Source organism: Acipenser ruthenus, chromosome 55 (genome assembly GCF_902713425.1).
Source record: "Acipenser ruthenus chromosome 55, fAciRut3.2 maternal haplotype, whole genome shotgun sequence".
Classification (NCBI taxonomy): domain Eukaryota; kingdom Metazoa; phylum Chordata; class Actinopteri; order Acipenseriformes; family Acipenseridae; genus Acipenser; species Acipenser ruthenus.
The window spans coordinates 2626-30609 of record NC_081243.1 but is presented as its reverse complement, the minus strand read 5'-3'; the positions used below and the strand labels follow the sequence as shown (position 1 = coordinate 30609).

Here is a 27984-nt window from a genome sequence, read left to right as displayed (position 1 = left end):
GGGGGCAGATAAGAGCAAAATAAAGCACATTTATATTGATAAATTTATCCAGGACTATTGACAGACCTACAGAGCTCCATTGTTAGAGTAAAGGCGACAAAATGAAAGTAAACAACACACGTATCTTTTAATCATATAGATTTGCCGAGTGGATTTCTGATCAACTTTTGTCGTTCTTGTTTTGTAAAACACAGTTTCAAGTGTGTGCCATGCTTTGTGAAATTAGCCCATTATTTCTATAGGTTTTTGAGGTGTACGGCTATTAAAAACTAAACGCAGAAGACGACAAGAAGACACATTTAATATATTCTTCACATCGTTTAATAAAAAAATTAAAAATAAAAAAGGCGTTCTCGGTCGACATAATTCGTACAGAACACGTGTAACCGGACCTTGCACCGTTTTGAGAACAAATAACACTGTGTATACCTATAGAAAAAAGAAAATAAAAACAGTTTTTTCCTCATCACTCGCCGTAACATTTCCATCTTTAGTGAAAGAAAACAACAAAAAAAAAGAGGAGGAGGCGAAAAAAAAAAGGGGTTTGGCCCGAAGATGGCGTCTCCCAGGAAGACGTGAAACAGTCTCTGGAAGCAAAATACACAAAAATACGAACCGCGTTCCCACAAAATACAGTGTTTGTAAGCTAAAACAACTCCCGCCTTCCTAAATCCGACTCCTTTCCCCCTCCCTCCCTGTTTTATTCTTGTTTATTTCGCGACGCGGGAGTTTTTCTCTCCACTCTTGTGTTTACTAAAAAAAAAAACAGCATCGCCATCTTGGGTGAGGGCAGGCGGCAACTTCCCGAGAGAGGAGACGGTAAAGAAAGTTTTTTTTTAACGATATTAAACTGTCTATGACCGAACGGACTAGTTATTAGAAAAAAAAAAAAAAACAACTGTGTGTGTGTGTGTGAAAAAAAAAAAAGGTTGGAAGTAATAACTGCGGTTTTTTTAAAAAAAAAACTTCGCCCGCCATTTCTGTTGAGGGCTTGGAGAGCGAAGGTTGTTGTTTGGTTGTCAAGAAGATGGCGGCTCCCAGGGAGGCATGAATGAAAATTCACTTTTTTAAAACATTTTTATTTATATATCTATATCTATATCTTTATCTACAAAAGCGTCATTCTCCACATCTTCTGCGGAAACACAAGGCTTTAAAAAAAGCAACCCCGAGAGTAAGTGTCGTTTGTAAATGGTTGTGTGTGTTTTTATTTTTTATTTTATTTATATATATTTTTCTGAACGTTTTTCTGCCATTTTTCTTGAGGGATGATGAGAGAGATTTTGGGGGGGCGAAAAAAAATTATAAAAATAAATAAATAAATGAAAAAATTGTTTCCGTACAGCTCTGTTTAATGCGATAACTTTAGCGTAAGAAAAAACTAACTAACTAAAAAGAAAAAAAAAGCACATTGTACTTTTAATATAGTCTTTGTTTAACTATATGTGGGGTGGAGGGGTCAGAGAACGCATTGCTTTTATTTTTTAAAAAAAAGTAACTAGCCTCATATTAAAATTATAAATTGTTGTCATTTTTTTTTTTAAATGGTAAAGTAAAATTAATAAATACTACGTGTTGCATTTTGACCACCAATTCGTTGGTCTTGTATTTTTGTGAGGAGGGAAGGAAGGAGGGAGGGGGGGAGGGGGGGCAATTATTTATCATTATTAAATATCGATATATTATAAATATTTATAATTTTTGAGGCAAATCGACATCAACTCGCAGCGTCAATCTCCAAAAAGGGGTTGCTGTTGTCTTCTTAAAAGAGATTTTTCTTTTTTTGTATGTGTGTGTGTGTGCGTGCCGGCCCCCTTTAGGTAGATTTATTTATTTATTTATTTATTTGATTATTTAATTTTATTTATTTATATATATATTTTATCCGCCATTTATTGGACTGGAGGAGGAGGGGGGGGGAGCGGTTTGTACACACAAGATGGTGGCTCCCACAGCTTGGCACCGCTTTACAGCTGAAGAAATCTTGTAAAAAATAATTAAAAAGAGTCTTTTTCCCCCCCCCAAAAAAAGGAGCTGAGGAGAGGGCGTCTGCAAAAGGTCTTTTTTTTGGGATTTGTCACCTCGGAGTAGCGTTTCTTCTCCATCTCTCTCTCTCTCTCTCTCTAGCCGGCTTGCTTATCTTCTGCTGTGTTGGTTTTGTTTTTGGGGGGGTGGGTGGGAGGATATGCCGGCTCCCCCCTGACCCCCAAATAAATCAACAAATAAACGTTTCTTAAAGGATATACACACTTTTTAATTTTAAAATACATCGCATTAAACCTGGGGGGGGATATATAAAGCTCCCCCCCCCCTCTCTCCTCCCTCTCCTCACGCTAATCTTGTGTAGTTTTTTTTTTTAAAGTTGTTTTTATAAAGGATTGCTTTTTTGTTTTTTTTTTTTTAAAAAAAAGAAGTAATGAGTTCTGCTGTTTCGGTGGGCTCCGGAACCAGCACCGCGGCGACCGGCTCTCCTCTGCAGCCCCGGTGGAAGCGGGTTCTGGGATGGTCCGGTCCGGTTCCGAGGCCGCGGCACGGCCACCGGGCCGTAGCGATCAAGGAATTAATGGTTGTTTTCGGAGGTGGAAACGAGGGGATAGTTGATGAGTTGCACGTTTATAACACAGGTAAGACCATTTATTATTATTATTATTATTATTATTATTATTATTATTAATGTACAGCGGCGCTGATGTGCTGTATTAATTTTCATAGACACTCTACCCCTCACTTTATTTATGTACACGTTTAAGTGTTTTTAAATTTGTATATATATATATTTTTTATTGTTAATACAATATTCATGAACTGATTTTTGTTTTAAAAGTCGTAGAAAAATAACCGTGCTTGAAAGACACGAGCGGTACCAGAAAACAAAAATATATATATATTTTTTTTATCCGAATCTTTCACAAATTACAGGAAATAATGTTTTTTTTATTATTATTATTATTAATTTTATTTAGCTTGGTTTATATAGTTTTTTGGGTATGTTTTGACAATTGTTTTTTTTAAATTATTTTGCATATATTATAAAAAGAGACGCGCGCACTTTTTTCTTAACTGTCAAACAGCGAGTTCATAGATAATTAATTTTATTTATTTAATTATAGTGGTTACATGTTCTTGTAGGAAAGTGTCACTATTTATCATATATATATATATATGGTTTGTTTTTATTGAGGAGGACAAAAAAAACAACGCAGAAATATTCTACTGTATACAAAAAGTTTTAAAAAAAAAAACACCAAGAGAAATGGCGGGTTAAATTAAAATGGGTGCCGCGGTCTCCGCCGGCTTTCAGTCAGGCAGTGCAAAATTATATTTTTGGCGCCACAACGCCAAAAAAAATAAAAATAATTAAAATAAAATGTGTCATTTTATATTTATAGATATTTACGTGACATATTTTGCGGATTATTAATAATATCGATGGCCCCGCTACTTTCACGTAGTGGAGTGACAACGCCATCTTGAAGCTAAAATATATCCCAGAAGCTGGCAGATTTTATTTTATTTTATTTTATTTATTTATTTATTTATTTATTTATGAAGCCGGGGATATAATCTTACCAGAATGTCTTCTAGAAATAGACATATTTTATAGTCACAATGAACCACCCGCGAAATAGTACCTAGCTGTCATTGTGTTTTCGTTTGGTTATTTTGAGCTCTCTCAAAAAATTAGTAATGTTTTTGTGTCCGTTGTAATATCATATGATAGCGGGGCGCCGTGTTGTGAAACTCAAATATTAAAATAACTGACCGTGGAAAGAAAAAAAACAAAAAACATAATTTTACTGTTTGTTTTGTTTTCCCAACGTAGACGGCATTTCTCTGCTGCATACTTGGCTTTTACAGCCAATTAAAACGAAACTATTTTGATCCGGTTTTATGCAAGAATTACTTCGTGTGTTGGTGTAATGATCCAGTCCAGGTTTTACTAGCAGCTTGATCAGCCCCCAGTGTGTCTAGCTAACAAGCTCAGGTGTGTCTGATTATAAAACTCACAGTGAAAACCAAAACCAGGACTGGATCACACTGCTCTGCAACGACGGTGCATTCCACATCAAATACAATTATGTGAATTAAATGTTGAAATTTAGTTTTAAGACGCTGAGAGACTTCTAGTGGAAACGTTTGCCGTTGAATTTATGAAGTTTCTTTTAGTGTTTCTGTTGAAGACGCTGAGAAAGACTTCTAGTGGAAACGCTTGCTGTTGAATTTATGAAGTTTCTTTCAGTGTTTCTATTGAAGACACTGAGAAAGACTTCTAGTGGAAACGTTTGCCGTTGAATTTATGAAGTTTCTTTTAGTGTTTCTATTGAAGACGCTGAGAAAGACTTCTAGTGGAAACGTTTGCCGTTGAATTTATGAAGTTTCTTTTAGTGTTTCTATTGAAGACGCTGAGAAAGACTTCTAGTGGAAACGTTTGCCGTTGAATTTATGAAGTTTCTTTCAGTGTTTCTATTGAAGACGCTGAGAAAGACTTCTAGTGGAAACGTTTGCCATTGAATTTATGAAGTTTCTTTTAGTGTCTCTATTGAAGACGCTGAGAAAGACTTCTAGTGGAAACGCTTGCCAGTGAATTTATGAAGTTTCTTTTAGTGTCTCTATTGAAGACGCTGAGAAAGACTTCTAGTGGAAACGTTTGCCGTTGAATTTATGAAGTTTCTTTCAGTGTCTCTATTGAAGACGCTGAGAAAGACTTCTAGTGGAAACGTTTGCCATTGAATTTATGAAGTTTCTTTCAGTGTCTCTATTGAAGACGCTGAGAAAGACTTCTAGTGGAAACGTTTGCCATTGAATTTATGAAGTTTCTTTCAGTGTTTCTATTGAAGACACTGAGAAAGACTTCTAGTGGAAACGTTTGTCATTGAATTTATGAAGTTTCTTTCAGTGTTTCTATTGAAGACACTGAGAAAGACTTCTAGTGGAAACGTTTGCCATTGAATTTATGAAGTTTCTTTCAGTGTCTCTATTGAAGACGCTGAGAAAGACTTCTAGTGGAAACGCTTGCCAGTGAATTTATGAAGTTTCTTTTAGTGTCTCTATTGAAGACGCTGAGAAAGACTTCTAGTGGAAACGTTTGCCGTTGAATTTATGAAGTTTCTTTCAGTGTCTCTATTGAAGACGCTGAGAAAGACTTCTAGTGGAAACGTTTGCCATTGAATTTATGAAGTTTCTTTCAGTGTCTCTATTGAAGACGCTGAGAAAGACTTCTAGTGGAAACGTTTGCCATTGAATTTATGAAGTTTCTTTCAGTGTTTCTATTGAAGACACTGAGAAAGACTTCTAGTGGAAACGTTTGTCATTGAATTTATGAAGTTTCTTTCAGTGTTTCTATTGAAGACACTGAGAAAGACTTCTAGTGGAAACGTTTGCCATTGAATTTATGAAGTTTCTTTCAGTGTCTCTATTGAAGACGCTGAGAAAGACTTCTAGTGGAAACGTTTGCCATTGAATTTATGAAGTTTCTTTCAGTGTTTCTATTGAAGACACTGAGAAAGACTTCTAGTGGAAACGTTTGTCATTGAATTTATGAAGTTTCTTTCAGTGTTTCTATTGAAGACACTGAGAAAGACTTCTAGTGGAAACGTTTGCCGTTGCACCTGTAGCCCCCCCCCCCACGATTCGTGTGATTATAAGTTTAACCGCTCTGTATTGTGTGTGTGTGTATTGTGTGTTTTTATTGTATTTGTGCTGTCTGTCTTTGACACAGCTGGTGGTACTCGCCATGTATCGCAACTGCTTCCACAGCTGCGTCGGGTTTAAAAATAGGTCCCCGATCTGGTCCTCTTGCGATATTGCAACTGAAACATGCAAACAGAAGGAAAGAAAATAAATAAATAAATAAAACAATTTTGGTTAGTCTGCAAGCAAGGTGCCTAGTGTAGAAGGCTCAGAGGAGGAGACCCTGCATGCTGTAATAAAAATAAAAATTATATTTTATTCATGTCTTGATTTATTATTATTATTATTATTATTATTATTATTATTATTATTTATTTCTTAGCAGACGCCCTTATCCAGGGCGACTTACAATTGTTACAAGATATCACATTATTTTTACATACAATTACATTCTTTATTGCACATTATTTTTACATACAATTACCCATTTATACAGTTGGGTTTTTACTGGCGCAATCTAGGTAAAGTACCTTGCTCAAGGGTACAGCAGCAGTGTCCCCCCACCTGGGATTGAACCCACGACCCTCCGGTCAAGAGTCCAGAGCCCTAACCACTACTCCACACTGCTGCCCTATATATATATGCTGATTTATATGTTAGTGTGCGTGCATGTGTGTGTGTGTGCGCGCGTTTGCTTCTTACAGAATGTGTCCCTCTCGCGGTTTTCTTGTAGCTGTTCAGATTACAAGCTGTGTCCCGCTTGTGTTTTTTTTTTTTTTTTTTTAAATTGGTAGGGGGAAAATAACTTTCTGAAAAACAGTGCTGTTCTGAAGTGATAAGGCAGTCAGCTGGGTGTAATTCCAAAGCTGAGCTGTGAGGGGGGGCAGCAGAGAGTCAATTTTTATTATTTATTTATTTATTTATTTATTTATTTATTTATTTATTTATTTAATTATTAGTTTATTTAGCAGACGCCTTTATCCAAGGCGACTTACAGAGACTAGGGTGTGTGAACTATGCATCAGCTGCAGAGTCACTTACAACTACGTCTCACCCGAAAGACGGAGCACAAGGAGGTGAAGTGACTTGCTCAGGGTCACAGGGAGTGAGCCTGGATTTGAACCCGGACCCTCCTGGTCGCAAGCCCTTTTCTTTAAACTCCTAAACTCCTATTTGCATAACAGATTAAAAAAGCTGTTGGCAGTTTTAAGGTAGGTGCGTTTTTTTAGACCACGGGCGGAACAGAAGAATCAAGGAGAACAAACTGATAAATCGACTCAATCCCACGATGCCTGGAGCTGTAAACAGGAAGGAGTGGCGCGATCGTTTCATCGTTGGCTGTGTAGTGAATGACATCAAAAAACGATTGATAGATTATTTATTTATTTCTTAGCTGACGCCCTTATCCAGGGCGACTTACAATTGTTACAAGATATCACATTATTTTTACATACAATTCCCCATTTATACAGTTGGGTTTTTACTGGAGCAATCTAGGTAAAGTACCTTGCTCAAGGGTACAGCAGCAGTGTCCCCCCACCTGGGATTGAACCCACGACCCTGCGGTCAAGAGTCCAGAGCCCTGACCACTACTCCACACTGCTGACCTTCAGCAGAAATGAGGGAGTGTAGCTGCCATGGCATCAAAAGCCTGGAGGTACCTCCACTGTTTGTTTTCAAACACGCTTTCCCTTGACAAGGTCAAACGCTGGGAAGAAGTTGATATGTGTATAATTTATTTATTTATTTATTTGAATTCCAGCCACAAACCAGTGGTTCATCCCGGCAGTGCGTGGCGATATCCCCCCGGGATGCGCTGCCTATGGATTCGTGTGCGACGGGACGAGGCTGCTGGTGTTCGGAGGGATGGTGGAGTACGGGAAATACAGCAACGACCTGTACGAACTGCAGGTAGGGGCTGCGCGTTGACTACCTCTCGATCTCTTAACAACTTACTGAGGAGTCATTCAGCAGAGGCTTTTATCCACAGCGACTTACAGAGACCAGGGGGGTGAACTCTGCATCATCATCATCATCATCTGCTGCTGCAGAGTCACTTCCAATAGGAGCTCGTTTGTTTGACGTCTCGTCCGAAGGACGGAGCACAAGGAGGTGAAGTGACTTGCTCAGGGTCTCTCACACACACAGACACACACACACACACACAGGGAGTCAGTGGCTGAGCCGGGATTTGAACCTCCTGGTATCCAGACCCTTTCTCTAACCGCTGGATCCCTGAGCCTGCTTTTGTTTGTCTCCACCCGGTGGATAAATACTGACATTACACCCAGGACTAGGATCACCTTGTTGCAGGGATGGTAACGAGACTCCTGTTGCACAGCAGTGTCACCCATTCCAGGTTTTACTAGCAGCTTGATCAGCCCCAGTGTGTCTAGCTAACAAGCTCAGGTGTGTCTGATTATTAAACTCCTAGTGAAACCAGGACTGGATCAACCTGCTACGCAGCAGGAGTCTGATTTCCATCCCAGTCCTTAATGTTTTTTTTTTTGTTCTGTTTTGTTTTCACGTTTGCAGGCCAGCAGGTGGGAATGGAAGAAGTTGAAACCCAAAGCCCCCAAAAACGGCCCCCCTCCCTGCCCCCGCCTGGGGCACAGCTTCTCCCTGGTGGGTAACAAGTGCTACCTCTTCGGGGGTCTGGCCAACGACAGCGAGGACCCCAAAAACAACATTCCCAGGTACGCAGGCCAAAATTAATAATAATAATAATAATAATAATGTTATGAATTGGTCATTTAGCAGACGCTTTTATCCAAAGTGACTTACAGAGACTAGGAGGGTGAACTCTGCATCATCAACAACTGCTGCTGCTGCTGCTGCAGAGTCACTTCCAATAGGAGCTCGTTTGTTTTACGTCTCATCTGAAGGACGGAGCACAAGGAGGTTCAGTGACTTGCTCAGGGTCACACACACACACACTCACACTCACACACACAATCGCACACACACAGGGAGTCGGTGGCTGAGCCGGGATTTGAACCTCCTGGTATCGAGCCCCTTTCTCTAACCGCTGGACCCCCGAGCCTGCTTCTGATACACCCGTCTAGTCTGTGGTCAGCTGTTCTTCAGAATGTATACAAAGTCTTTGACCTGCACACAGAATTGATTCCCCAACTCCTTCGAAGGACTTGATATTTTAGAGACGCTGCAGTGATAAGAACTGTTCCACTTTGTTCAACTGCTTTTCCGATTTGGTGACGAAAATGTTCAAATTTCCCAAAGTGTGGCAAGTTTGTCATTTTTAATTTAATGAGTTTCTCTTTTTGGGGAGGGGAAAACTAAATGCCTGTTTCTCGTCCGTGTGTGCATGTCTGCGTGCGCGCAGGTATCTGAACGACCTGTACATCCTGGAGCTGCGCGCGGGCTCCAGCGCGGTCGGCTGGGACATGCCCATCACGTACGGGGTCCTGCCCCCCCCGCGGGAGAGCCACACCGCCGTGGTCTACACGGAGAAGGACAGCAAGAAGTCCCGACTGGTCATCTACGGGGGCATGAGCGGCTGCCGGCTCGGGGACCTGTGGACCCTGGACATCGGTGAGGAGACGCACTCTCACACACACATTCTCACACAGACAGACACGCTCACTCACACACTCCGACAGACAGACAGACATATATATATATATATATATATGAATTAACCGTATTGCCCTACAAGCGTTCTCCAACAGAAGCATTCTTCAGAAAGTTTTTATATCATTATCTTCAATTAGGGGCTGCCGAGCAGAATAGACATACATCCAATTTCTTGCATGTGCCAAGAACGCATTTATGTCGCACACAAAATATTAATTTTTAAATAGTTTAGTTTATTGCATTTTTTTCTAAATATGCAATAAACTATTTAATGTTGTGTGTGCCATAAATTAGTTCTTTGCACATGCAAGAAATTGGATATACACACACATACATACAGTGTAATATCTAATGAATAATATCTAATGAATGGAAATCATTAGATATTACACACTGCTAAGTTTTCTCTCTCTCTCTCTCTCTCTCTCTCTCTCTGTGTGTTTCTTCTGCAGACACCCTGACGTGGAGCAAGCCCACCCTGAGCGGCACGGCCCCCCTGCCACGCAGCTTACACTCCACCACCACCATCGGAAACAAGTTGGTACCACAGGGCACAGAGTCCCGAGAGAGAGAGAGAGAGAGTGTGTGTGTGTGTGTGTGTGTGTGTGTGTGTGCTTTTTTGTTCCCTCTCGAAAACAAGCTGGCTGTGCTAACTTCAGTCTCCGTGCCTCAAGCCTGCCCTGGACTGGAGGGAGCCCCCTTTCTCTTAGGGGAGTGAGGGAGGGAGGGAGGGAGCAGTTCAGTCTCCGTGCCTCAAGCCTGCCCTGGACTGGAGGGAGCCCCCCTTCTCTTAGGGGGGTGAGGGAGGGGTTCAGTAAAGTGTTTAATATCTCTCTCTCTCTCTCTCTCTCTCTCTCCCTCTCTCTCTCTCTCTCTCTCTCTCTCTCTCTCTCTCTCTCTCTCTCTCTCTCTCTCTCTCTCTCTCTCTCTGCAGGATGCATGTGTTTGGTGGTTGGGTTCCTCTCGTCATGGATGATGTGAAGGTAGCGACTCACGAGAAGGAGTGGAAATGCACCAACACCCTGGCCTGCCTCAATCTGGGTAGGTCGCATGCACGCATAGGAACTAAGAACAATGGGGGGGGGGGGGGGGGGGGGGTGGCGGCGTCTTGTTCATTATTTTTATTGTGTGGGGGGCCAGGTTGCTAAATGTGGATGTAATTTTGTAGCTCGAAATTAATCTGTGTCTATCTCCCCTCTTCTCTCTATCCCCCTCTTCTCTCTATCACCCTCTTTCTCTCTATTCCCCTATTTCTCTCTCTGTGTCCCCCTCCTCTCTCTATCCTCCCTCTTTCTCCCTCCCTCTCTGTGTCTCTCTTCCTCCTCTCTCTCCCCCTCCTCTCTCACTCCCCTCTCCTCTCCCCTCCTCTCTCTATCCTCCCTCTTTCTCCCTCCCTCTGTGTCTCTCTTCCTCCTCTCTCTCTCACTCCCCTCTCCTCTCCCCCTCCTCTCTCTATCCTCCCTCTTTCTCCCTCTCTCTCTCTCTCCCTCCCCCCTCCTCTCTCTCCCCCCTCTCCAGACACGATGACGTGGGAGCCCATTCAGATGGACACCCTGGAGGATAACGTCCCGCGCGCGCGGGCGGGGCACTGCTCCGTGTCCATCAACTCGCGCCTCTACGTGTGGAGCGGCCGGGACGGCTACCGCAAGGCCTGGAACAACCAGGTGTGCTGCAAGGACCTGTGGTACCTGGAGACAGGTGAGAGCAACACAGAGCTGTGTGAAGAGATCCACACACACACACACACAACCAGGTGTGCTGCAAGGACCTGTGGTACCTGGAGACAGGTGAGAGCAACACAGAGCTGTGTGAAGAGATCTATACACACACACACACAACCAGGTGTGCTGCAAGGACCTGTGGTACCTGGAGACAGGTGAGAGCAACACAGAGCTGTGTGAAGAGATCTATACACACACACACACAACCAGGTGTGCTGCAAGGACCTGTGGTACCTGGAGACAGGTGAGAGCAACACAGAGCTTTTGTGAAGAGATCTACACATACACACACAGCATCCCTATGTAGTGCTCTATATATACACACACACACACACCAGAACCAGGGTCTACAGCTGTGGCTGAAAGTTTTAGGCTCTGCTCGAGTCATACAAAAAACATTATGAGCATGATTTAGGTATTTTATTCAACATCCTGTCATCAAAGAAACTACCAAATGATATTGCAAAAAAAAAAAAAAAAAAGGTGTCTTCCTTTGAGGAGCAGCATTGAAAACTCTACTAAACTCTATCAAAACTGGGGAGTGAAATGTATATCTTTTGAAGTATTTGGTAACCCCCCCCCCCCACAGAGAAGCCGCCCGCCCCCTCCCGGGTGCAGCTGGTCCGAGCCAACACCAACTCCCTGGAGGTGAGCTGGGGGGCGGTCCCCACCGCGGACAGCTACCTGCTGCAGCTGCAGAAATACGACATCCCAGCAGCCGCTGCGGCCACCTCCCCTGTGCTGAACCCCGTCTCCTCGCTGCCAGCCAGCCACCCCAAGAGCCCCGCCCCAGCGGCCTCCGCCCAGAGCCTGCCCCACTCCGGGGTCACCCTGCTGCCCCAGGCCGGCTCCCCCTCCCCCTCCGGACTGCCGGTGCTGCCCACCATGCCAGGGAGCCCGCTGGGGGCCGCCACTGCCCGAGGACCAGGTCGGGGATCAGCGATAACGTAGAGATTTCTCTCTCTGTGAATGTGTGTGTGTTTGTTTCTCTCTGTCAGTATGTGTCTCTCTTTCTCTGTTTATGTCTCTGTGCCTGTGTTGCTATTTCTCTGACTCGGTGTGTGTCTCTCTCTCTCTCTGTCTCTCTCTCTCTCTCTCTCTCTCTCTCTCTGTGAATGATGTGTGTGTGTGTGTGTTTGTTTCTCTCTGTCAGTGTGTGTCTCTCTTTCTCTGTTTGTCTCTGTGCCTGTGTTGCTATTTCTCTGATTTGGTGTCTCTCTCTCTCTCTCTCTCTCTCTCTCTCTCTCTGTGAATGATGTGTGTGTGTGTGTGTTTGTTTCTCTCTGTCAGTGTATGGCTCTCTTTCTCGGTCTATGCCTCTGTGCTTGTGTTGCTATTTCTCTGACTCAGTGTGTGTCTCTCTCTCTCTCTGTGAACATTGTGTGTGTGTTTTTCTCTGTCAGTGTGTGTGTGTGTCTCTCTTTCTTTCTCTGTGCCTGTGTTGCTATTTCTCTGACTCGGTGTGTGTGTGTCTCTCTCTCTCCTGTGTCTTTCGCGTGCTGCCTCTGTCTCTCGTGCTGCCTCTGTCTCTCATGCTGTCTCTGTCTCTCGTGCTGTCGCTTTCTTGTCTGTCTTAAAGTATATTTAGAGAAATCGTTTCTTTTTATTCTCATCTCCTTTACACACAACATGATACTAAATTACTGTAAATGTCGAAAGCAAAGATGAATACTCCAAACTACTTTTAAAGACAGACTTTATTTATGGAATATTTTTTTTTAATTTAGAATTGCCGTATGTGTTTTCAATGTAACTGTTCAAAACTAGTAAAAAAAAAAAAAAAAAAAAAAGTGTCGCCAGTAACTTCATCAGTTCCTGCGTAGTGTGGCTGTTTGTATTTCCTGGTCTTCCCAGCGCACGCCCGCTCCTACCCGTTTTCTTCTCTGACCTGTGCATGCTGTTATTCCACAGCCATCCTCAAGGTGGCAGCGCCTCAGTCCAGCGGCACCTCCATCGTCACGGTGAGGCATGCGAGCCAGGCCGGCAAGTCTCCTGTCACCGTGACCTCACTTCCTGCCGGCGTGCGGATGGTCATGCCCACGCAGAGTGGCCAGGTAAGTGCCCAATCAGAACCTGTTGTTGTTTTTTATATAGAAATAATATTGTATTGATCTCTATTGACACTCATAGAATAGAAAATCATAGAGATGGAAATATGACTCCCATTGCATAGCGGTTTGATCCATTCCAGGTTTCACTAGGAGTTTAATACTAAGACACACATGAGCTTGTTACCTAGACACACTGGCAGCGGTGTGGAGTAGTGGTTAGGGCTCTGGACTCTTGACCGGAGGGTCGTGGGTTCAATCCCAGGTGGGGGGACACTGCTGCTGTACCCTTGAGCAAGGTACTTTACCTAGATTGCTCCAGTAAAAACCCAACTGTATAAATGGGTAATTGTATGTAAAAATAATGTAATTGCATGTAAAAATAATGTGATATCTTGTAACAATTGCCCTGAATAAGGGCGTCTGCTAAGAAATAAATAATAGTAATCAAGCTGGTAGTAAAACCTGGAATGGGTGGCCCTGCTGTGCAATTGGAGTCTTTATGTTCTGTTCACACACACACACACACACACACTGCTTTTATACTGCGAGTGTAGATGTAACTGGATGGTGTCTGTCTGCTTCTTGATTCGTTTTACCAAAGGTTAAATCAATCCATTCATTTATTCATTGCTGTGTTTGTGTTCCCGCCCCCCCCTCAGCCAGTGGGAAGCAGCCCCCAGATGAGCGGGATGGCCGCATTGGCTGCTGCAGCCGCCGCCACCCAGAAGATCCCGCCCTCGGCCACACCCACCATGCTGAACGTTCCGGCCGGAGCCACGATCGTCAAGACGATGGCCCTGACCTCCGGGTCGTCCGCGGTCAAAGTGGCGTCCCCGATCATGGTAAAGAGGCTCTGCCACAAGAAAACTCAGCGTTTCCACAGAGTAACGTGACTTTAACATATTGAATTGCACCCCAGCGCTGTGGAGCTTTTCACCCTCTATGCTTAACAAAAATATTGACAAAAGAGATGGAAGGGGGTGCGACATTTCAAATTTCTAACATGAAATGCTACTGGCTTCCTTACGGTAGACTCTTTTTTTTTTTTTTTTTTTTGTGATATTATTTTGTAGTTTCTTTTGATTTTAACACGATAAATAATGTTCATATTTATTATTATTATTATTATTATTATTATTATTATTATATTTATTTTAAATTGCATCAATTCCGTTGCAAAACATTTGTCTGTAGCTGTAGTCACTTATATTTTTTTAAAAATACGTTTGACCACAGCTGTTCTCTCTCGCTCTCCCCCCTCTCTCTCTCTTGCTCTTTCTCTCTGTCTCCCTCTGTCTCTCTCTTTCTCTTCTCTCTCTCTTGCTCTCTCTCCCCCCTCTGTATCCCTCTCTCCTCTCCTCTCTCCCCCTCTGTGTCCCTCCCTCCCTCTCTCTCTCCCCCCTCTGTGTCTCTCCCTCTCTCTCTCCCCCCTCTGTGTCCCTCTCTCTCTCCCTCTCTCTGCTCTCCTCTCTCCGCTCTCTAACTCTCTCTCTCTGCTCTCCTCTCTCTGCTCTCTCTCCCCCCCTCTGTGTCCCTCTCCCTCTCTCTCCTCTCCTCTCCTCTCACCCTCCCTCTCTCTCTCCCCCCTCTCTCTCTCTCTCTCTCTCTCTCTCTCTCTCCCCCTCTCTCTCTCTGTGCTCTCGCCCCCCCCTCTCTCTCTCAGGTCAGTAACCCCGCCACGCGGATGCTGAAGACGGCAGCAGCTCAGGTGGGCACCTCCGCCTCGTCCACGGGCAACACTCCCACGCGGCCCATCATCACCGTGCACAAGTCCGGCACGGTGACCGTGGCACAGCAAACGCAGGTCGTGACCACCATGGTGGGAGGAGTCACCAAAACCATCACACTGGTGAAGAGCCCCATTACCATGCCAGGGGGCAGCGCGCTGGTGAGAATGATTTTAAATTATACGTTTGGCAAGACCCCTTTTATCCAAGGAGACCGTACTTACACGGGTGTTACAGGGCAGTGTCGTTTACACTGCATGTGCAAATAATAACTCTACTAAAATGAAATATGCAACGAGTATCTGCTCTGTTATTGAATCGTATTTTGTCGTACTTGCTAGAACCAAAGTCGTTGTATTTATCTTGCTCTTAATTGTATTATCACTTGTACTGTGATTCTTGAAATGTATTTTTGTTTACGGCTGTAAGTCGCCCTGGATAAGGGCGTCTGCTAAGAAATAAATAATAATATTAAGTTAAGATTACAGCAAGTCTTAACTACAGTGACGGATTAGCAGTGCAAGGGGTAGCGCATCAGCTGAGGATCCAGTAACGTGATGCTGGGGTCAGGCGAGTCCAGTGAACAGCAGGAGGGGTAGAGCTACAATATATACCAACTGGACCAGGAACGCTTTGACACCAGCCTCCTGGGGTCGGTTGTAATTCGTTTTTCTATTCAAAGTCACCAAGCAACAATCGCAGGTTCAAATACAGAAGCCTGCCCGGTCTTGTATTGTGATTTGCGTCTCTTTGTGTCCTGGGTGTATTGTCAGCCCCCTATTTGATGTGCCAACTTATCTTGCTAGGGGAATCCTTTTTTTATATTGATTTTAATAGTTTTGTTTTGCTAGTTCAGCTTCTGTTCTTTAGTGTTCTGAATGAAATATTCGCTGCTTTTTAGATGAAATGGTAGCCTTATCAGTCTAGAGATGACAAAGGAGGAGGAGAGGCAATGCGTTTTTTTTTTTTATTGGACTAAGCTAAACAAGAATTTATTTCGTTGAAGACCTCAGAGGTCTCCTTCAGGTGAAAGTTCGAGAGATTGGTGTTTACATTCAAAGGTGGCATAAAAACTTTTAACAAAATTGAAATGTGTAAAAAAAAAAGTGTATGTATATGTGTGTGTGTGTGTGTGTGTATATATATATATATATATATATATATATATATATATATATATATATATATATATATATATATATATATATATATATATATATATATTTTTTCTCTTGTCTGTTAGATCTCCAATTTGGGTAAAATGATGTCCGTTATGCAGACGAAGCCAGTCCAGACATCGTCCCACACGGGGCAAGCAGCATCAAACTCCCTCGCTCAGCTCATACAGGTGGGAGTCAAGTCGGAGGGGGTGGGGGGTGGGGGATGGGGGGGGGGGGGGACGGAGAAGGAGGCATTAAACCCAGAACGCTAATAAACACACTGTTTTATTTTTAATAAATTTAAAACAAGCATGTGTCGTGTATAGAAATAAGACTCCAGTTGCACAGAGGTTTGATCCGTTCCTGGTTTGCGTTATGCGTTTTTAATAATGACACACCTGAGCTTGTTACCTAGACATTGTTGATCAAGCTGGTAGTAAAACCTGGACTGGGTGACACTGCTGTGCAATAGGAGTCTGATTCCCATCCCTGCAGTGTGGTATTTTCAGTGCAGTAATATGCAAATGTTAACTCCATTCTTTCTTTTTCTCTCCTTTCTTTTTCGCTCTCTCTCCTTTCATTCTTTCTCTTTCTCCTTTCATTCTTTATCTCTCCTCTCCTCTCTCTCTCTCTCTCTCTCTCTCTCTCTCTCTCTCTCTCTCTCTCTCTCTCTCCCAGGCTAAAGGGCAGCTCCCAGCCGGCACCATTCTGAAGCTGGTCACCTCTGCCGACGGCAAACCGACCACCATCATCACCACGTCGCAGGCCGGAGTCACCGGCAACAAGCCCACCATCCTGGGCATCAGCAGCATGTCCCCGACCGCCACCAGCAAACCGGGCACCACCACCATCATCAAGACCATCCCCATGTCTGCCATCATGACCCAGCCCGGGGTCACAGGTGAGCGAGCTTCACCTCTTCACACTGCGCGTCTAGTAGTAGTATTATTATTATTATTATTATTATTATTATTATTGAGTTACTTAGCAGATGCTTTTTGATTTACTTTTTTTTTATATCAAATTTAAAAACGCATCTGTTTTGAGTTGGCGTGTTGATTTGAGCTAGATTGCTTGGCTTTATTTTTTATTTTTTGGGGTGTTTTATTCTGAAATGCCCTGCTTTGCATAAAGAGGTCCAAGTTGTGTTGTGTTGTGTTGTGTTGTATTGTATTGTATTGTATTGTATTGGTGGTCCAGTGGATAAAAGCCTTTGCTGAATGACTAATAATAATAATAATAATAATAATAATAATAATAATAATAATATTGTTTCTCTCTGTTCCTCCAGGAGTGACCAGCAGCCAGGGCATGAAGTCCCCCATCACCATCATCACCACCAAGATGATGACGTCCGGTACAGGATCCCCGGCCAAATTCATCACCGCCATGCCCAAACTGAGCGGCGGGCCCGGCCAGCAGGGGCTCACGCAGGTCAGCGCCGTGCCAAGCGGGCAGCGGCCGAAGCACCACACTGCACAGTGCTGCTGCTTACTGCTGTGAACCACTCCTGTTATTCATTCAGCACACGCTTTCATCCGAAGCGACTTGCAGAGACTAGGGGGGTGAACTCTGCATCATCATCATCATCAACAGCTGCTGCTGCTGCTGCAGAGTCACTTCCAATAGGAGCTTGTTTGTTTGACGTCTCATCCGAAGGACGGAGCACAAGGAGGTTCAGTGACTTGCTCAGGGTCACACACACACACACACACACAGGGAGTCAGTGGCTGAGCCGGGATTTGAAGAATAATAATAATAATGACTGTGTTTGTTGCTTGTGCTGTGACACATTCAGCTTAAAATCGACAGGGAGAGACGCACGTTTTAAAGATAAATGACATCATATAAGAAAACGACAGTAGTTTTAGTTAGTCCAGTGTGCCGTGCTACAATGCTAGTGGTTGTCATAACAGTTAATAATAGTCTTGTGTTTGTAACTTGGGAGTGTACTGCTAATCAAGATGAGAGTGCGCAGCTGTGGCCAAAAGCTTTGCATCACCTAGAATTTTAGGATGTTATTTAACAGAAAACTATATGAACATAGTTTTGTTTTTATTCAACATGTAATCAAATAAACTACAAAATTATATCACAAAAAAAGTCTGCCGGAAGCCATAATAGCAGCACAGTGACCTTTTTCAGTTTTTTCCCCGTTAAGTATCTGGGGGTAAAACTCCGTAGCGCCGGTGTGTAATTCAACATGTTAACTTTATTCAGCAGGTTTCATTCGACTTTTATGAAGCACAGTTAGTTCTCACACGCTCACTCAACTTGATTAGACGCAGCCACAGAACACTTAGAAACAAGTGTCATTTTGTGGCGTATAACCCTGAATCTCTCCCCCCTCCCTCCCCTCCCCCGCAGGTGGTTTTGAAGAGCGCCCCAGGCCAGCCCGGTACGTACCTGCGCACTGTCCCGATGGGAGGGGTCAGGCTGGTCACCCCGGTCACCATGTCCTCCATCAAGCCTAACGTCACCACGCTGGTGGTCAAGGGAACCACAGGTGGGTGGAGTGGAGGGCTGGGAGGGGTGAAGTTTACTAATGTAGTCTTAAGATTTCAATTTAGAAAAAAAAATCCAAGTGTGCTGTGCAGTACGCATTCTCGATGCCATTGTGACAGCAGACGTGTTGATAATAGTGTGAGCTTCTAACTCAGACTCCTGGCTCCTGATCATTTCAATATTAATAATAATAATAATAATAATAATAATAATAATAATAATAATAATAATAATAATAATACTAATAATAATAATAATACTAGACTTCATTGAGGGGAGCTCTGAGCCCCAGGACTGGGTGCAGCAGCAGCAGCAGCAGCAGGGCTAGTGTGAGTTTCTAACCCTGCTCTAACTCCTGGCTCCTGATCATTTCAATAATAATAATAATAATAATAATAATAATAATAATAATAATAATAATAATAATAATACTAGACTTCATTGAGGGGAGGGGGGAGATGGGGAAACTAGGGAGTGTTTCATAGCTGCTTGAAGTCACAGGCGATGCACGCTGACCCCGTTTCCCTTCTCCAGGAGTGACCACCCTCGGCACGGTCACTGGCACCGTGTCCACCAGCCTGGCGGGTGGCAACGTGGCCGGCGCCAACGCCTCCCTGGCCACGCCCATCGCCACACTGGGCACCATCGCCACCCTGTCCAGCCAGGTCATCAACCCCGCGGCCATCACTGTGTCCACGGCGCAGACCAGCCTGACGACCGCCGGCACTCTGTCCACACCCACCGTCACGTTGCAGGTACGAGGGGGAGAGAACGTAGTTCAGATCCTTTTATTTAACACCATGTACTCCAAGAAACTACAAAATGATACTGCAAAGTCTACCGGAAGCCGTAATAGCAGCACAGCAGTGTTTCATGCTGGATTTGGAGATGTCGCGTATTTTTCAATTTTAGTTAAGTATAGGGGGGTGAAAATTAGAAAGCGGCGTGCAGTTCGATATGTTAACGTCCCATTCTATTCAGCAGGTTTCATTCGACTTTATGAAGCGAAATGAGTTTGTTCTGTAGGGCGATGCCAAAGCTGTACGGGTGAAACACAGAGTGACGGTGTGCGGATTAATCCAGCATTGTAAGAAAAGAGTTAATGAAAACATTACCAAAAAAAAAAAAAATGCACAGATTCCAGTACATTGTTTATATTAACTCTAATGTCAAGGGATCGGAGCCACAAACAGGAAATCAATTTATATTTATTATTTAAATATCCCCTTCTGTTGACCAAATAACATCGATATCAAGGACTTTTTTTTTTTTCTTTAAAAAAGTAAAAGTGTACTGGTAAATTTTAAAGCCAATTTTACATAATTAATTTACACTTATGCGTTCTCTGAATTATAATATTGGGAAAAAAACAACTTTCTTTTAAAATCAAAATAAATAAGGGCTAAATGAATGTCAGTCGCTATCTGGAGCATTCTGGTTATTCTGAGTGTTTGCTGTTGTACAGCATTCATCCACAGTAATGCTGAATGTTTTCAAATGATGAAGCATTGTGTTTTTTGTGGCACAGCAGTTTTGTTTCGGCAGCATTATTTACATGCCACGGTTTTCACATCCGGTTCCTCCAAAATAATTCCAAACATGGCTTCGCATCGTTCCTTCTGTTTAGAGTTGCCATTTTATTAAATGTATAACGAACATCAAAAAACGCTTTTTTTTTTTTTTTTTTACCCCCCCCCCGCGTGGACTGAACCATACCACGCCCGCGACGGCACAAACACACGATGCGCCAGTGAAGCCAGCAACTGAAAGCGTTGTCGAGACTGAATATAAAACGGCAGGGACTTGGAGTCCTGTGTTCTGATGACCGGCCCGCTCCTGTGTGTGGATCAAGAGCAACGTGACCAATTTGCTCTAAAGCTGGAACACCCACCTCCATAAGTTGTTTTGATATTATTTTTTATATATAATGTTACTTTTTATTTGTGTTTTCTGCAGCCGCCCGTGAGCCAGGCCACCCAGGTGACTCTCATCACAACCCCCAGCGGCGTGGAGGCCCAGGCCATCCAGGACCTCCCCGTTTCCATCCTGGCCTCGCCCACCTCCGAGCAGCCCGGCACGGCCGTGGCCATCGCCGGGGACCCTGGGGCCGGGGACCAGCCTGGCATCGTCACCCTGGTGTGCTCGAACCCTCCCTGCGAGACCCACGAGACCGGAACCACCAACACAGCCACGACTGCCTCTGCAAACATGGGGGTTCAGAAAGTGTGCTCGAACCCTCCCTGTGAGACCCACGAAACCGGAACCACCAACACAGCCACGACTGCCTCCTCAAACATGGGGGTTCAGAAAGTGTGCTCGAACCCTCCCTGTGAGACCCACGAGACCGGAACCACCAACACGGCCACGACTGCCTCCTCAAACATGGGCTCGGGCCAGACAGAAACTTCACAGAAAAAGGCCGGCTCCAGCCCGCCACCAGAGACCCACGAGACAGGAACCGCGGACGCGGCCACGACAGCCTCTTCCAGCATGGGCTCGGGCCGGACCGGCACCACCAACACCTCGACCACAGCCCGCTCCAACATGGGCTCCGACTGGACGGGCACCGTGCAGAGTGCGCAGTGCGGCCAGGAGGCACTCCGGAGCGGCGCGAGCAGCCCCGACTGCCCCCAGTCCCAGAGCACCACGGCTTCGGACACCCAGACAGAGACCACGTGCTCGAACCCGCCCTGCGAGACCCACGAGACGGGAACCACCAACACGGCCACCACTGCCACGGCTTCCGGAATGGGGTCCACGGGACAGAGGGTGTGCTCGAACCCGCCCTGCGAGACCCACGAGACGGGAACCACCAATACAGCCACCACTGCCACGGCTTCCGGAATGGGGTCCACGGGACAGAGGGTGTGCTCGAACCCGCCCTGCGAGACCCACGAGACGGGAACCACCAACACGGCCACCACTGCCACGGCTTCCGGAATGGGGTCCACGGGACAGAGGGTGTGCTCGAACCCGCCCTGCGAGACCCACGAGACGGGAACCACCAACACAGCCACCACTGCCACGTCCAACATGGGGGACAACGGAGGTAAGGTTTCTTTGACACTCGTAGTTTTATTTTGGGGGGGGAGGGCGGTGTGTGTGTGTGTGTCTCTCTGTCTCTGTACTGTTTGTGTCGTTTCTCATTCAGACCTTGCTTGCTTGTTTTTCTCCTGCAGCTCAGCAGGCAGATGAAGCAGCCCAGGAGGACGCAGTAACCACGGCAGCAGAAGCAGCCACGCCCCCTCCTGCCCCTGTCACTCTGTCCACGGCGACGCCCCCTCCCGCCAGCAGCACCGTGCAGACCCGCGCGGTCACCATGGTTACACAGTCCACGCCCACACCAGGGCCCGCTGTACCGGTGAGTAAAAACTGTCCCAAAATCGGCACAAGAACCACGCGTGCTGGAGTCTCGGTGTAGTCTGGGGAAAAATTGTTATTGAAACCACTGATCTTATCAATCCTATTGATTTTTTTTTCACATGTTAATTGAGTCATTTCTTCCCAGTCGATCTCCTCCATCACCCAAGGAGGTTCGGCCTCCCTAGACGACTTGGGCCCGGCAGACTCCAGCCAGCCCTTTTCCAGTCCTGACGCTGAGGGGCCACAGCAGGAGGGCCCGTCCGAGGCAGAGCTCCCAGGGGCCTCGGAGCCCATGCAGACCGAGCCCTCTGAGCCCCAGCCAGAGCTCATGGAGACCGGGGGAGAAGGAGAGCCGACTCAGGAGCTGCAAGCGGGGATGGATGCCAGCGAGGTGGGGGTGGCGATTTTTTTTTTTTTTTTTTTTTTTTTTTTTTATGAAGCCAGATTAGTTCTTTCATAGCTGTGTATATGTGAAAGGGTTCTGTCCTGGTTAAATACATTTTGAATGCAGCACAGCTCAGCGCTACATGCTTTCAGGTGTTGCAGGGCTGCAGTGCAAGATTAATATCGATTTATCACCAGCCCTTGTTTACCAACCCGCTCTGCAGAGCCAGGGAGACGCGGGAGACGCGGGGTCCGTGCCCGCGAGCGGGGGCGTGGATCCGCTCTCTCTCCCCCAGGAGCTGATGTCGGAGGGCCAGGCCACGGGAGGGGCCACGCTGATGGTGATGGGGCTCACCCCCGAGGAGCTGGCGGTCACGGCCGCCGCGGAGGCAGCAGCGCAGGCAGCCGCCACAGAAGAGGCCCAGGCTCTGGCGATCCAGGCAGTGCTGCAGGCCGCACAGCAGGCAGTGATGAGTGAGTGACCTGTTGCTGCTGTTGTTGTTGTTGTTGTTGTTGTTGTTGTTGTTCAGCAGAGGCTTTTATCCAAAGTGACTTAGAGACTAGGGGGGTGAACTCTGCATCATCAACAACTGCTGCTGCTGCTGCTGCAGTGTCACTTCCAATTGGACCCCTGTCCCAGACTGGAATCGCCTTTCAGAGGAAACCCTTCTTAAAGATTTCACCCCTAGTAAAATTGCAGCAAAGTGTAGTGAAGCACAGTAGAAGAAGCATGGGAAAGCAATGGCAAACGTTTCCACTAGAAGTCTTTCTCAGTGTCTTCAATAGAAACACTAAAAGAAACTTCATAAATTCAATGGCAAACGTTTCCACTAGAAGTCTTTCTCAGCGTCTTCAATAGAAACACTGAAAGAAACTTCATAAATTCAATGGCAAACATTTCCACTAGAAGTCTTTCTCAGTGTCTTCAACAGAAACACTAAAAGAAACTTCATAAATTCAACGGCAAACGTTTCCACTAGAAGTCTTTCTCAGTGTCTTCAACAGAAACGCTAAAAGAAACTTCATAAATTCAACGGCAAGCGTTTCCACTAGAAGTCTTTCTCAGTGTCTTCAATAGAAACACTAAAAGAAACTTCATAAATTCAATGGCAAACGTTTCCTCTAGGAGTCTCTCTCAGTGTCTTCAATAGAAACACTAAAAGAAACTTCATAAATTCAACGGCAAACGTTTCCACTAGAAGTCTTTCTCAGCGTCTTCAATAGAAACACTGAAAGAAACTTCATAAATTCAATGGCAAACGTTTCCACTAGAAGTCTTTCTCAGTGTCTTCAATAGAAACACTAAAAGAAACTTCATAAATTCAACGGCAAGCGTTTCCATTAGAAGTCTTTCTCAGCGTCTTCAATAGAAACACTAAAAGAAACTTCATAAATTCAACGGCAAACGTTTCCACTAGAAGTCTTTTCTCAATGTCATTGTCGTTTCAGTTGAAGTTTTTTAATTTTCAATTCAAATCTTTTTTTAAAACACTAAAGCCTCTTCCTCCTCGTCCACAGGGCAGGACGGTCAGCACACCCCGGTCTCCACCACCATTCCCATCGTGCTGACCCAACAGGAGCTGGCCGCTCTGGTGCAGCAGCAGCACCAGCTGCAGGAGGCGCAGGCGCAGGCACAGGCAGCAGCCGCAGCAGCAGCAGCAGCAGCAGCGCAGCAGAGCCAGTCCCAGGCAGCCCTGCCCACCGAGGGCCTGGCGCCGGCAGACAGCCTGAACGACCCGGCCAGCGAGAGCAACGGGCACAGCGAGCTTGCCAGCGCTGTCACCAGTGAGTGGAGGGGGAGGGAAGAGGGGGGGAGAGAGGGGAGGAGGGGAGGAGAGGATGATTATTTATTTATTTAGCAGACGCCTTTATCCAAGGCGACTTACAGAGACTAGGGTGTGTGAACTATGCATCAGCTGCAGAGTCACTTACAACTACGTCTCACCCGAAAGACGGAGCACAAGGAGGTTAAGTGACTTGCTCAGGGTCAAGCAATGAGTCAGTGGCTGAGGTGGGATTTGAACCGGGGACCTCCTGGTTACAAGCCTGTTTCTTTAACCACTGGACCACAGAGCCTGCTATGGAGACTGTGGGGGACTATAGAGGAGAGAGGGAGAGGGGGTAGGGAGGGGATGGTGTTCTTAAAGGTCTCGCATGACAGCTGAAACTCCTGTCGGTTTATAGATGTTAAGGTAGTAATGAGGGCTGTCATAATGGGGATTAATCTTGACGCTTTTAATGCTAGCCAGGCTTCATTTGAGTTCTGCAGTATGACTATCTCTATATACAGTGTGTGTATTATTATTATTATTATTATTATATCTATCTATCTCTATCTATCTGTATAATATATATATATATATATATATATATTTTATTTTTTATTTTTTTTTATAGTGTGTGTCATTTAAATTTTTGAATGCACTCTTTCAAAAGCAAAAACCGCTTCCAATCCAGGACAGTGTCTCTGTTTATTTACCTTCACAGACTCTTCTTTTTTTTCATTTTAGATGTGTTTTATTTTAATTCTTCCTTTTTCTCTGATATATTTTCTTTTTTTTTTTTTCTTTTTTTTTTGCATCGTGTCGTTGTCTCCCAGGTCTGGCCCCCTCCAGCTCCTTCGCTCCTCCCGTGGGCGTGGCCAGCCCAGCGACGATGCAGGCAGCCGCTGCCCTCGCGGAAGTGGCCAATGGGATCGAGTCTGCAGCCGGGGTAACTTTGCAGTGGGGGGGGGGCAGTAGAATTTGTATTATCTATTGCACTAGGTGTAGTAATATTGTAGTATCGCTGTAGTAGGCAGTTTTGCAGTAGTAATGTTTGTAACACAGCTGTGGTTTTGGTAGTAAGGTTGCAGTATTACTTATCAGTGTAGCTGTAGGTAAGTTTTCTTATTTTAGCATTTCAGAGATTGGAATAAGACTCCCGTTCCACAGCGGTGTGATCCGTTCCTGGTTTCACTAGGAGTTTAATAATCACACACCTGAGCTTGTTGCCTAGACACACTGGGGGCTGATCAAGCTGGTAGTAAAACCTGGAATGGGTGACACTGCTGTGCAGTAGGAGTCTGATTTCCTTCCTTGAGTTCCTATGTAAAGCCCAGTGGTGTGTTTTGCAGTTCCAGATGTAATAAACAGGTTTGAGCTACAAACTGAACCCCTGTGTGTCCGGTCCCCCCCCCTCCCTCTGTAGAAGCAGGCCCCGGCCCCGGCCCCCCCCAGGCCCCCAGTGAAGAAGGAGAACCAGTGGTTCGACGTGGGGGTCATCAAGACCACCAACATGGTGGTGACTCACTTCTACCTGCCTGCGGAGGACGCACCCGCCGGAGACGTGAGTGACACTGCCCCCCCTCGCGCGCGCACACACACACACACTTTGATAGACATACACACAGCTCCGCGCACACACACAGCTCCACACGCACACACAACTCCACGCACACACACACACACACAGATACACTTAGATAGACACAGACACGTAGAAATAGTTTCTAAGTTTACAGAACTGCAATACATGTACACGTTAGCTCTTCTCATCGCCCCTACGTCTTCTCATCGCCCCTAACACTGCGTTTCCTGCATAACATGGAAAAATGTAACTGACAGATTACGTACATACACGTTTTTGCTCAAAAGAATAGATAAATATAGGTTTGTTTGTTTGTTTGCAGGTTAATGAAAGAAGCCAACTTTTTTGTATTTTATAAAACAGTTTTTTTGGTTTTAATCTTGTCTCTCTCTCCCCCTCTCCCAGGACGACTCGGCTCCCGTCCCGGATTACAACCAGCTGAAGAAGCTGGAGCTGCAGCCCGGCACGGCGTACAAGTTCCGCGTGGCCGGAATGAACGCCTGCGGCCGCGGCTCCTTCAGCGAGATCTCCGCCTTCAAGACCTGCCTGCCCGGGTTCCCAGGGGCCCCCTGCGCCATCAAGATCAGCAAGGTGGGTGTGACTGAGGAGGGGGCAGACGCGACTTACACAGACTAGGGGGGTGAACTCTGCATCTTCAGCAACTGCTGCTGCTGCGGCAGAGTCACTTCCAATAAGGACCTCGTTTGTTTGACGTCTCATCCGAAGGACGGAGCATAAGGAGGTGAAGTGACTTGCTCAGGGTCACACACACACACACACAGAGGGAGGCTGAGCTGGGATTTGAACTTCCTGGAATCAAGACCCTTTTCTTTAACTGTTGGACCACCAGGCTTTATTAGCTCTCCTCTCTCTCTCTCTCTCTCTCTCTCTCTCTCTCTCTCTCTCTCTCTCCTCTCTCTCTCTCTCTCTCTCTCTCTCTCTCTCCTCTCTCTCTTTCTCTCTCTCTCTCTCTCTCTCTCTCTCTCTCTCCTCTCTCTCTCTCTCTTCTCTCTCTCACTCTCTCTCTCTCTCTCTCTCTCTCTCTCTCTCTCTCCTCTCTCTCTCTCTCTCAATTCAATTCAATTCAAAGTGCTTTATTGGCATGACTTATTTTTTCCACAGTGTTGCCAAAGCAAATACATACATATTATGAAACAGATGCATATATATACAAACAAGGAACAATGGTAACAAAATAATAATAAATAAAATAGAAGATAAATAATAGTAATACAGAAATTGAAATATTGAAATAATAATAATATTGAAACTATTAAATTGTGCCGTCACTGCGTGCCCCTCAGGTTGTGGCAGGTGGCTACATATCTGGCAGCCAGTGGAGCTGTGTGTCCCTCCCCTAGGAGGACAGCAAGTTTCTCTGAGTCTGCCATTTGTCTGAAAAGAGGAATATTTTTCTTGTATTTTAATGAAGAATGATTCTCTGATATGGCTGTATTTTATACAGTGTAGGAGAAAGTGCATCTCAGTTTCCACCTCTCCTGTCTCGCAGTGACCACAGAGCCGATCTTCTCTGGGCAGCCAGGTCTGCCTGTGTCTGCCTGTCTCTATGGCCAGGCTGTGGTCACTGAGCCTGTACTTGGTCAGGATCTGTCTCTGCTTGTATCTCTGACAGTGGAGAGATACTCTGCTAGGCTGTAGTTTCTTTTTAGGGCCCGATAGCAATCAAGTTTATTTTGGGATTTTATTTCTGTGTCCCAGTGTTCCAGATAAGAGTTTTTGGTTTGTTTTATAATTTGGTTTACTCTGATTGGGGGCTGGTAAGCAGTGCTGACCTGAAGCTGGTTGGAGTTAGTATTGAGGGGGACAGTGTGATGAGCTTCAAAGCCAGCTGGCATAGGGGACTCTTTTCAGGGCTGAGCTCTTGGGTCTGGAGGGCCTTGTACTGGAGTGAGTCAGGTTCACTTTTTTCAAGGTGCAACCAGAATTTGAGTGCTCTTTTCTTATATTAATAAGAGCTGGGTATCGGCCTAATTCTGCCCTGCATGCGTGGTTTGGTGTATTTCTTTGCACCTGCAGTGTATTCTTGTAAAGTTCAGCATGCAGGGTTTCGATTGGGTGTTTGTCCCATTTAGTGTAGTCTTGTTGACTGAGTGGACCCCATACCTCACTTCCATACAGCGCAATGGGCTGGATAACACTGTCAATTAATTTTAGCCAGATTTTGACAGGTATATTGATTTTATAGAATCTCCTTTTGATGGCATAAAAAGCTCTGAGTGCTTTTGCTTTTAGTGCATTCACTGCCAGGTTAAAACTGCCTGACGCACTGATGGTCAGACCCAGGTAAGTGTAGCTGGTGCTGTGCTCTAGGGTGGTGTTGCCGAGTGTAAAGTGATATCTGTTTCCCTGAGATCTGGCCTTTTTTTGAAAAATCATTATATTGGTCTTTTTGAGGTTTACTGCCAGGGCCCAGGACTGACAGTACTGCTCTAGCAGTGCCAGGCTCTGCTGCAGCCCCTGCTCTGTGGGTGACAGCAGG

The 27984-nt window shown here is 45.3% G+C and overlaps 1 protein-coding gene across 7 annotated transcripts; it reads left to right on the top strand.

Annotated features, from left to right (window-relative positions):
* Nucleotides 1–350: 350 nt before the first annotated feature.
* LOC117401735 (host cell factor 1-like) lies at nucleotides 351–26075 on the top strand (the record flags this gene model as incomplete). 7 transcript variants are annotated; one of them, XM_059017071.1, is given in 26 exon segments in its annotated part: nucleotides 351–819; nucleotides 1118–1174; nucleotides 2412–2624; nucleotides 7394–7542; nucleotides 8167–8327; nucleotides 8975–9183; nucleotides 9678–9762; nucleotides 10160–10266; nucleotides 10744–10923; nucleotides 11536–11874; nucleotides 12858–13000; nucleotides 13657–13839; nucleotides 14661–14885; nucleotides 15968–16072; nucleotides 16563–16785; nucleotides 17176–17318; nucleotides 18252–18390; nucleotides 18924–19144; nucleotides 20346–21438; nucleotides 21569–21750; nucleotides 21898–22143; nucleotides 22361–22610; nucleotides 23655–23921; nucleotides 24736–24848; nucleotides 25326–25463; nucleotides 25890–26075. In XM_059017071.1, coding segments are annotated over 24 exon segments (5295 nt in total), but the record flags the coding sequence as incomplete, so codon positions are not given.
* Between the last annotated feature and the right edge of the window lie 1909 nt (nucleotides 26076–27984).